The 10,863-nt window shown below is 47.3% G+C and overlaps 1 protein-coding gene across 3 annotated transcripts in view; it reads left to right on the top strand.

The window, feature by feature from the left end:
- Positions 1-10,863, top strand: part of LOC308480546 (flavin-containing monooxygenase 1-like) — a 30,175-nt gene that overhangs the window by 12,545 nt on the left and 6,767 nt on the right. For all 3 annotated transcript variants that reach the window (XM_081012220.1, XM_081012218.1, XM_081012219.1), the window contains exons 2-6: positions 2,422-2,558; positions 4,349-4,537; positions 5,295-5,457; positions 7,272-7,414; positions 8,464-8,663. In XM_081012220.1, the coding sequence (XP_080868346.1) occupies positions 2,427-2,558; positions 4,349-4,537; positions 5,295-5,457; positions 7,272-7,414; positions 8,464-8,663 (827 nt within the window). In that variant the 5' untranslated portion in view covers positions 2,422-2,426. The remainder of the gene's footprint in view (positions 1-2,421; positions 2,559-4,348; positions 4,538-5,294; positions 5,458-7,271; positions 7,415-8,463; positions 8,664-10,863) is intronic.

Here is a 10,863-nt window from a genome sequence, read left to right as displayed (position 1 = left end):
TTGAGGTTTATTTGCGTGGACAGGTGGAGTCCCCAGATCCCGAGCGCCCCCCCCCCGTCATGTGGAAGAACGACTCAAGACAACGTGCTATGAGATTAAATTGGCCACAACTTTATTAAATTTCAAATGTGGGTAGACCTTGGCTCAGGCATTGGGCGTTCTCCCTCCCCAGTCCCCAGCCGGGGACCTAGGGAGCATCAGGGTTATCCAGTGTGTGTGGGGGGGGGATGGGCCGGCTCTGGAGAACATATGTTCAAGCAGAGATAGCCACCCCCGTTACGCCGCCGCCGCAGGGGAGAGCAATGACGACCTTTCGGCGTACGGTCAAAGCCTCCCTTCAGAAACCCCTTTAATGGGGAACCCTGGTATCGCCGCTGCAAAGAGGAAGATGGACTAAAGGATTCCGCCCAAGGCCTGATACCGCCAAAGTTGTGACATTTTGTTAAGGGAAAGGCGAAACCTGCCAATGCAGGGAAATTCCTTTCCGGCCCTTTAACAGCGACCTTAACGTAGCAGCGCCCGCATACCTGTGAAGAAAAGTTAGCCTGCAAAACCTGTGAAGAAAAGTTAACCTGCAAAATAAGGCATTAACTGAGAGTGGGTAGGGTGGGAGAAGCTCTGGAGCCAAGTGAGGATTCCCAGGTAAGATCCCCCCTCTATTGTGTGGGCAGGTAATCCCTCCCCTACCTGGCCTAATCTCCTTGGCAACGCTTCCCCCAGGTGGGATTGGACAACTGGCTGGGGTAGGTGGAGACCTCCAGGTATCCCACCTGAGGGAAGGCAAAGCCAAGCCTATGCTGATGGAGCCGCTCCAGATCCAGGGGCTGCGCGTGTCCACGCAAAGGGCGCCCCCCGTTTTATGCGGGGAGCGGTCATTGTGTTACAAAGCAAACAGATAAACAGGGAGTGGTACATCTGTGGTCTCCATTGTTAATTCATAGTATTTTTCACAGTTCGTTTACGTTTGGTGAGAGGCACTTTTGTCATAGACATCTTGTTGTTGGGGGAGAGAGATGGGGGTTCTTGTTCTTTCATTCTATTGCCTATTCTTTGTGTAGGGGGGGGGTTGTGTCAGCATCACATGGGTAGGTCTTTTGTTTGTATATTTAAGTGTAAGGACAACCTCTTTCCAGCTTGGCTTGAGAAGTCTTGCCATTTGTTTCCTTCCCTTGCCACGTTCGCCAAACTCAGTCCTCAGATTCTGAGCACAACCATGTTCTACCCTCATTCCTGTGCTATTCAGTGCCCCAGCCGCCACTGTTGACGTCTATGTCTTCAAAACATGTACATGGTTACAGATGCTCATTGTGTTATTAATTTTTTCTTACTTTACCCACTGGACGCCAAAAGCATACTCATTCCCAAGCAAATGGGTTTAGTAAACAACTAGCAGACTTTTAGAAGACATCTGAAGGCAGCCCTGTTTAGGGAAGCTTTTAATGTTTAATAGACTATTGTATTTTAATATTCTCTTGGAAGCTGCCCAGAGTAGCTGTGGAAACCCCGCCAGAGGGGCGGGGTATAAATAACAAATTATTATTATTATTATTATTATTATTATTATTATTACAGCGAATGCTCGGGTTGCGAACGTGATCCGTGCGGGATGCACATTTACAACCCGCGGAGTCCGCAACCCGCAGCAACGCGTCTGCGCTCGCGCAGGTTGCGATTTAGCGCTCCTGCGCATGCGCGACCGCTGAAACCCGGAAGTAACCATTTACTTCCGGGTTTTGGTGGTCCACAACCCAAAAGAACGCAACCTGAAGCGTCTGTAACCCGATGTATGACTGTATTATTATTATTATTAAGCTATTATTAAGCTCTACAGTCGTACCTTGGTTCTCAAACAGAATGCATTCCGGGAGTCCGTTCGACTTCTGAAACCTTCGCAAACCAAGGCGTGGCTTCCGATTGGCTGCAGAAGTGTCCTGCAGCCAGTCGGAAGCTGTGGAAGCCACGCTGGACGTTCGGCTTCCGAGGCAAAGTTCACAAACCGAAACACCTACTTCCGGGTTTGCAGCGTTCGTGAACTAAGCTGTTTGAAAACCAAGGTATTTTATTTCTGCAGGCCTATAGATGGTGCTATGATTTAAGTGAGCTTAAAATGTGAAACTGCACGTGCTCAGAGTATTTTTTAAATTTTTTATCAGAGTTGGCAAGCAGCTTCTTTTGTTTTTAGTGTTTGCTGTAACATAACGGGAATGTAGAATGGACGGATGAGACCCCCCCGATAGCCCCCCCCCCGGAAGACCATTAAGTCCAGAGTCTTATATTATCTAACTGCACCATTGTGTACATATATTCGAGTATGTGTCAGGAAACAGACTTTAAAGGTGTAGCTTTAAAATCTAAATTCAGCAAAGCAAACTTCCCCTTTAAAAACTTCCTTTATGTGTTTTTGTTCTTTTCTGCCTCAAGAAACCATGGCCAAGAAAGTAGCGATTGTTGGGGCAGGAGTGAGTGGACTGGCCTCCATCAAATGTTGCTTGGATGAAGGACTGGAGCCCACCTGCTTCGAGAGGAGCGATGACATTGGGGGCGTGTGGCGATTCACGGTAAATTGAGGAGGGGCAATATGGCTTGATCTCTGACTAGGGTTGCTCAACTGAAGAAACTCACATTTGGGTTAAGCAGGGCTAGTCAGTCGTCAGTAATAATCCTATTCAAAATAAACAAACAAATTGAGCAAAATCCTCTGCAAATTCTGATGACTATTCAGCATGTGATTCCAAAATAGTAGCCAAATATTTAATATTTGCATTTGGCGTCTGTTAATTTTGGCGTCTGTTAATAAATCTATAAGCACTTGGATTTTGCAACACATTCAAAACCTGAACCAAAGTTTTGTACAGTTTTAAATTTTTGTGAATATTCTGCCCATTGGTTGGGTCCTCTTTGACAGAAACAAATTATGAACACTTTCTCCTCTACCTGCCTCTCCCCCCCCCAAAAAAGCGTCCCAGTTTTCCAATACAGGCCACATCCTGACCACTAACAGGTGTAAACAAGTTCTAGACCTGCTGAAGCATGGAAATAAACCATATTCCAGCTGCAGGCTGTCTTATTTATGAGCATCCTAACCACAAGCCATTCTAAATATAAATGTAAGCAAGTCTGCATTGTCTGCGGTTATCTAGCAGTTGCAGCATTTTGGCTTTTTGGTGAAAAAGCAACATTAGCATTCCTCACAGTGGTGCTTGATGGGATGGTTGGATCCTGAATGGGGTAACTGTGCCCCTCAAGGACCAGGTGCGCAGCCTGGGAGTCATTTTGGAGGCACAGCTGTCCATGGAGGCGCAGGTTAATTCTGTGTCCAGGGCAGCTGTCTACCAGCTCCACCTGGTACGCAGGCTGAGACCCTCCCTGCCCACAGACTGCCTCGCCAGAGTGGTGCATGCTCTAGTTATCTCTCGCTTGGACTACTGCAATGCACTCTACATGAAGGTGACCCAGAAACTGCAACTAATCCAGAATGTGGCAGCTACACTGGTGACTGGGAGCGGCCGCTGAGACCATATAACACTGGTTCTGAAAGACCTACATTGGCTCCCAGTACGTTTCCGGGCACAATTCAAAGTGTTGGTGCTGACCTTTAAAGCTCTAAATGGCCTTGGCCCAGTATACCTGAAGGAGCATCTCCATCCCCATTGTCCAGCACCGGGGGCCTTCTGGCGGTTCCCTCACTGCAAGAAGTGAGGTTACAGGGAACCAGACAAAGGGCCTTCTCGGTGGTGGCACCCGCCCTGTGGAAAGCCCTCTCATCAGATGTCAAGGAAATAAAAAAGTTTTAGAAGACATCTGAAGGCAGCCCTGTTTAGGGAAGTTTTTAATGTTTGATGTTTTATTGTGCTTTTAATTCTGTTGGAAGCCACCCAGAGTGCCAGCCAGATGGGCAGGGTATAAATAAAGAATTATTATTCTCATTATCGGAGAAATCTGAATTAAATGGGTAGAAAATGCAGGCTGCTACTTAGATGAGGATGACAGGAAGAACATGCACACCTGAGGTGAATTGAATCCACTTTGAACTGCCTTGCGCACACATCCAGATGGATGGATCTCCACCTGAATTCTGAGCAACCTCATCAAACCATAGTTCCCAGCATTTGGAGAGGGGGGCAAGGTTAAGTATGCCTATAGTTTCTGATCTTTTAGGACCACATTTGGTCCACAGCTCTGGATATCTTGGCAATCTTGTAATACAGTATATACAACTTTTGGTATGTGAGGTGGATGAAAAGAAAGGGTTTATTTAACGGTGTTTCCAACACCTCCTGTTGATTTCTGCATAATAAGGCAATTGATAAATAATGAGAAATGTTTCTTGTGCGGTTCTGTGGCTCAGGAGGATGTCGAAGAAGGAAGGGCCAGCCTCTACAGATCAGTGGTCAGTAACACCTGTAAAGAGATGTCGGCTTTTGCTGACTTTCCATACCCAGAAGATTTCCCTGTCTTTTTACCACACGCCAAGCTCCTGGAATATCTTAGGATGTATACAAAACATTTTGATCTTCAGAGGCACATTCAGTTCAAGGTAAGACCCCCCCCCCCAATGAATTGCTGAAATTAACATGTTAACATTTCAGAATATTTCTATGTAAGAGCCAGTGTGGTGTAGTGGTTAAGAGCGGTAGACTCGTAATCTGGTGAACCAGGTTCACTTCCCTGCTCCTCCACATGCAGCTGCTGGGTGACCTTGGGCCAGTCACACTTCTCTGAAGTCTCTCAGCCTCACTCACCTCACAGAGTGTTTGTTGTGGGGGAGGAAGGGAAAGGAGAATGTTAGCCGCTTTGAGACTCCTTCGGCTAGTGATAAAGCGGGATATCAAATCCAAACTCTTCTTCTTCTTCTTCTTGGGTTTTTTTTACAACTCAAAACCAAAGCATCTGAAACTCAGGCTGAGAAATTGCTAGGGTATGCAACCAACCTGGCTCGAATCATAGAATTGTAGAGTTGGAAGGGACCCAAAGACTCATCTAGTCTGACCCCTGAAAAACAGGGATCACAACTAAAGGATCTCCAACAGATGGCCATCTAACCTCTGTTTAAAAACTTCCAATGAGGGAGAGTCCTTCCACTGTTTGACAGCTCTTACTGTCAGAAAGTTCTTCCAGATGTTTAGTTGAAGACTCCAGTCTTTCACCCTGCACTGCTTAATCCGAGAAACATATTTGTCTCTAGTTCAAAAAGATGCCTATGACCTTAGTAAAGCCAGACTCCTAAATCTTGCTCTTATTTTCAAGTCCACTAGTTTCTCGTTGAAATTGGTTCTTTCCTTGAAATATTTCAGAGTACCGTGATCAGCGTAAGGAAGTGTCCTGACTTCTCTGCCACCGGCCAGTGGGATGTTGTCACGGAGACTGACGGGAAACAGAAATCCGCCATCTTTGATGCTGTCATGGTTTGCATTGGTTATCTTGCCGATCCCTCAGTGCCACTCAAGTCATTCCCTGGTACTGTATAGCTGATCTGGAGTTTCTTTTTGTTTAATGCTTGCTTTAAAAAGCTCTTGCATGCATTCAAGAAGAAAAGCAACACATGCAGAGGCAAAGTTCATATTGTTTCAATGTATCCGAGGGTCCAAGAACGTGTTTGTCTTCCTAAAAGAGATATTTTGAAGTATAAATACAAGCAAAACTGTGCATGTCCCTCTCGGGACAACAGTTCAAAGTGATTGATTACATTTCAGGATTTTTGAAGCACCATGTCCAACAAAAATGATTCCTGGATGCAGAAAATCAGCATGTTTTTCCCCACGATAGCACGAGGGGACCCTTCCCCCGCAAAAACCCGCTCTTTAAAGTTGAATCGGAGCAGACAGCAATCTCTGGAAACCCTGAATTGCTGTTTGTTCCAATTTAGCTTTAAAGAGCAGATTTTTTGGGGGGGGGGACAGCTCAGAGAGCACTCGAACATGGAGCAGGGCAAAAGGCAAGTGTGGAAAAGCCCATCCAGGGTGTGGCACATCCCTTCTGCCCAAGGGTGGCTTTGCTGTAATAGAAATAATGTATGTTTAGCACCTTGTACACTAGACATGCGGGACGTGGGTGGAGCTGTGGGTTAAACCACTGAGCCTAGGGCTTGCCGATCAGAAGGTCGGCGGTTCAAATCCCCGTGACGGGGTGAGCTCCCGTTGCTCAGTCCCTGCTTCTGCCAACCTAGCAGTTCGAAAGCACGTCAAAGCGAAAGTAGATAAATAGGTACCACTCCGGCGGAAAGGTAAACAGCGTTTCTGTGTGCTGCTCTGGTTCGCCAGAAGCGGCTTAGTCATGCTGGCCACATGACGTGGAAGCTGTACGCCAGCTCCCTCGACCAATAAAGCGAGATGAGTGCTGCAACCCCAGAGTCGGCCACGACTGGACCTAATGGTCAGGGGTCCCTTTACCTTTACACTAGACAAGCACTGCATAAATCCCAGGTGCACAGCCTGGGAGTCATTTTGGACTCACAGCTGTCCATGGAGGTGCAGGTCAATTCTGTGTCCAGGGCAGCTGTTTACCAGCTTCATCTAGTACGCAGGCTGAGACCCTACCTGCCCATGGACTGCCTCGCCAGAGTGGTGCACGCTCTAGTTATCTCTTGCTTGGACTACTGCAATGCACTCTATGTGGGGCTACCTTTGAAGGTGACCCAGAAACTACAACTAATCCAGAATGCGGCAGCTAGACTGGTGACTGGGAGCGGCCGCCGAGACCACATAACACGGGTCTTGAAAGACCTACATTGGCTCTCAGTATGTTTCTAAGCACAATTCAAAGTGTTGGTGCTGACCTTTAAAGCCCTAAATGGCCTTGGCCCAGTATACCTGAAGGAGCATCTCCACCCCCATCATTCAGCCCAGACACTGAGGTCCAGCTCTGAGGGCCTTTTGGCGGTTACCTCACTTAGGTTACAAGGAACCAGGCAGAGGGCCTTCTTGGTAGTGGTGCCCGCCCTGCTGAATGCCCTCCCAGCAGATGTTAAGGAGATAAGGAACTACACAACTTTTAGTAGATATCTGAAGGTGGCCCTATATTGGGAAGTTCTTAATGTTTGATGTTTTATGATGTCTTTATATGTGCTGGAAGCTGCCCAGAGTGGCTGAGGCAGTCCAGTCAGACAGGCAGGGTATAAATAATTAAATTAAATTAAATCTGCAGTCATGGGCACATGTACTTGAGAGTAAACTTCAACCATGGGGTTGCCTTCTGAACAAACATGCAGAGGACTAAATTATAGGTGCTGCTTCAGTTATTATTTGCTGGGGCATGTCCTCATTTCCACACAGGTCTAGACAAGTTCAAGGGGCAGTATTTCCACAGCCGCTACTACAAAAGCCCAGAGGTCTTCAAGGATAAGACAGTCCTTGTTATTGGCATGGGGAATTCTGGAACCGACATCGCCGTGGAAGCAACTCAGACAGCAAAAAAGGTAGCATCCCTCAGACCAGTTGCACGTTTTAAACTGGGCCCCTTCACCCACCTTTTAAATACAGAATTGCTGTTCTTATTCAGGTTAGACATTTCTGATGCTAACACTTTCCAGACACTGAAATACTCTTATTTTAGACAATTAGGCTTTGCGACGGGGTTATGTAAGTTTTTATTGCTGTAAGGAAAGCACAGCTTGAAAGCTCATCTGGAGATGTGGTGGCCCCACCTAGTGGGAAAAGTTGGGTATGGCACGGTAAATATTTGTTTCCGTAGTTAGTCCAGAGCATGGGTAGGCAAACTAAGGCCCGAAGGTGACTTGGAAACAATTAATGCAGAATGCGGAAGCTAGACTGGTGACTGGGAGTGGCCGCCGAGACCATATAACACTGGTCCTTAAAGACCTACATTGGCTCCCAGTATATTTCCGAGCACAATTCAAAGTGTTGGTGCTGACCTTTAAAGCCCTAAATGGCCTCGGTCCTGTATACCTGAAGGAGCGTCTCCACCCCCATCGTTCAGCCCGGACACCAAGGTCCAGTGCAGAGGGCCTTCTGGCAGTTCCCTCCCTGTGAGAATTGAGGTGACAGGGAACCAGGCAGAGGGCCTTTTCGGTAGTGGTGCCTGCCCTGTGGAACGCCCTCCCATCAGATGTCAAGGAAATAAACAACTATCTGGCTTTTAGAAAACATCTAAATGTTCCCTGTATTGGGACATTTTTAATGCTTGATGTTTTATCGTGTTTTTAATATTGTGTTGGGAGCCACCCAAAGTGGCCGGGGAAACCCAGCCAGATGGGCGGGGCATAAAAATGTATTATTATTATATTATTATTATTGTTGTTGTTGCAGAAAGGAAGCACTGATGATTGGCATTTGCTGGACAGATGCCCATTTCAGGCTTGGGACATGAACATCAGTAATTTTCTCTTCCACTTTAGTTGGAATTCTCTGACATCTCCCTTGCTCCTTGCTCTAAGTACCAAACTTCCTTTTTTTAAGGAAAAACTGGGTCTACTCCATAAACTATACCAGGCTGTTTTCTTTCTAGGTGATGCTCAGCACAGAAAGAGGTGCTTGGGTAATAAGCCGTGTCTTTGACAATGGCTACCCCTGGGACATGGTTTTCCTAACCCGTTTTATGAACATTGTTCGAAACATCCTCCCCGGGCGCTTCACAGGATGGCTGATTGAGAACCGAGTGAGCCAGTGGTTTAACCACGCAAACTATGGCTTAATTCCAAAGGACAGGTACGTGGCGTCAACGCAGGTTTGAAAGTGGGAAAGAAACAGAAATACAGTGGTACCTCCGGTTAAGAACTTAATTCGTTCCGGAGGTCCGTACTTAACCTGAAACTGTTCTTAACCTGAAGCACCACTTTAGCTAATGGGACCTCCTGCTGCTACCGCGCCGCAGGAGCACAATTTCTGTTCTCATCCTGAAGCAAAGTTCTTAACCTGAAGCACTATTTCTGGATTAGCGGAGTCTGTAACCTGAAGCATATGTAACCTGAAGCATCTGTAGCCCGAGGTACCACTGTACAGTATATCCCCCCCCAAAAAAATTTTTTTAACCAAAAGCATTTTCTAAGAAATCTACAGGACCTGGTATGCCCCGCAGAGGACCTTAAGGTCCATGAATAACCATAGTTTAGAGATCCCGAGCCCTAAGGAAGTCAGACTATCCTCCACCAGGGCCAGGGCCTTTTCAGTGATGGCTCCGACCTGGTGGAATGCTCTGTCCCATGAGACTAAGGCCCTTCAGGATTTAACCTCCTTCTGTCGGGCCTGTAAGGCAGAGCTATTCCACCTGGCCTTTAATTTGAATTCAGCCTGATCTTTTATTTCCCTTCCCTTCCTTCCCCCTCCCCTTTTATGAAGATCAACCGCTCTGAGACCCCACAGCTAATTCTCCCCTGGCCTCCTTGCTGGCCCAAGTAGGATCAAATCAGCCAGCTAGCCCGGGGAATTAACTAATTGATTTTTGAATTTTATTGTTATTCATGTTTTTGTACTGTATTTTATGCTGCTTTTATAATTAAGTGTTTTAAAGTGTTTTAAATTTGTTGTTAGCCACCCTGAGCCCGGTTTTTGAACCGGGAAGGGTGGGGTATAAATAAAAAAATAGTATAAATTTATTATAAGAAGCCCAAATAAAGAGAGGTGGGAAGAAAGGGTTTTGCCAGCATTCATAAAAGTACAGGCAGAGGTGTGGTCCATGAAATGGACTGTGGCAGGAAGTCTGAGTCCCTCTCCCCACACATCCTTCTCGCTCTGCAAGATTCATTCAAATGAATGGGAACAGGACCGCATGGATACCCTTCCTGCCCCGTGGGTCTGATCTGCCCCCCTTAAAGGGAACAAAAACCCACCTCCAGGGGGCTGCTAGTTTCCTTTCGGAGCAAAGTTACAAGCTGCGTATCTTGACATCATTATTGGTACACTTCATAGCTGTAGCTGACTAGAATAACCGCTCCCCACATTAAATGGGGGGCGCCCTTTGTGTGGTCGCGTGCAGCCCCCTGGATCCTATGTGGCACCATTAACACAGGCTTGGCTTTGCCTTCCCCAGGTGGGATACCTGGAGGTCTCCGCCAGTTGCCCAATCCCGCCTGGGGAGGCGTTGCCAAGGTGATCAGGCCAGGTAGGGGGAGGGACCACCTGCCCACACAATAGCGGGAGGATCTTACTTGGGAATCGTCAGTTGGCTCCAGAGCTTCTCCCACCCTACCCACCCTCAGTTAAGACTTCTTTTGCATGTTAACCTTTTCTCCATAGGTACGCGGGCGCTGCTACGTCAAGGTCGCTGTTGAAGGGCCGGAAAGGAATTCTCCTGCATTGGCAGGTTTGCCTTTCCCGTAGCAAAACGTCACAACTTTGGCGGTATCAGGCCTTGGGTGGAATCCTTTAGTCTATCTTCCCTAAATGGGGGTGGGCGTGCAGCGGTGACCCACGCCCCCCTCCTCTTTGCGGCGGCGATACCAGGGTTCCCCGTTAAAGGGGTTGTTTTGAGGGGAGGCTTTGGCTGTACACCTAGAGGTTGTCATTGCTTTCCCCTGCGACGGTGGCGTAACGGGGGCAGGCTCTCTCTGCTTGAACATATGTTCTCCAGAGCCAGCCCAATCCCCACAAATTCTGGATAACCCTGGTGTTCCCCAGATCCCCAGCGGGGGACTGGGAGGGATAAACGCCCAATGCCTGAGCCAAGGTCTACCCACATCTAAAACATAATAAGGTTGTGGCCAATTTTAATCCCATAGCACATTGCCTTGAGTCATTATTCCACACAGGGTTTGGGGGACTCCGCCTGTCCACGCAAAACAAAAAAATCTCAAGCAAAAAGAAAAAAGGAGATTTTCGCCGCCACGCATAGACATGCTTCCCTGCACCCTTGGGAATTGATACCTTTCCTGTGATAGATAACAGAACTTTCCCTGTCGTTATATTGACA

The sequence above is a fragment of the Podarcis pityusensis genome (assembly GCF_964106645.2).
Source record: "Podarcis pityusensis genome assembly, chromosome: 6".
Classification (NCBI taxonomy): Eukaryota; Metazoa; Chordata; class Lepidosauria; order Squamata; family Lacertidae; genus Podarcis; species Podarcis pityusensis.
This window is presented reverse-complemented; position numbering and strand designations above follow the sequence as displayed.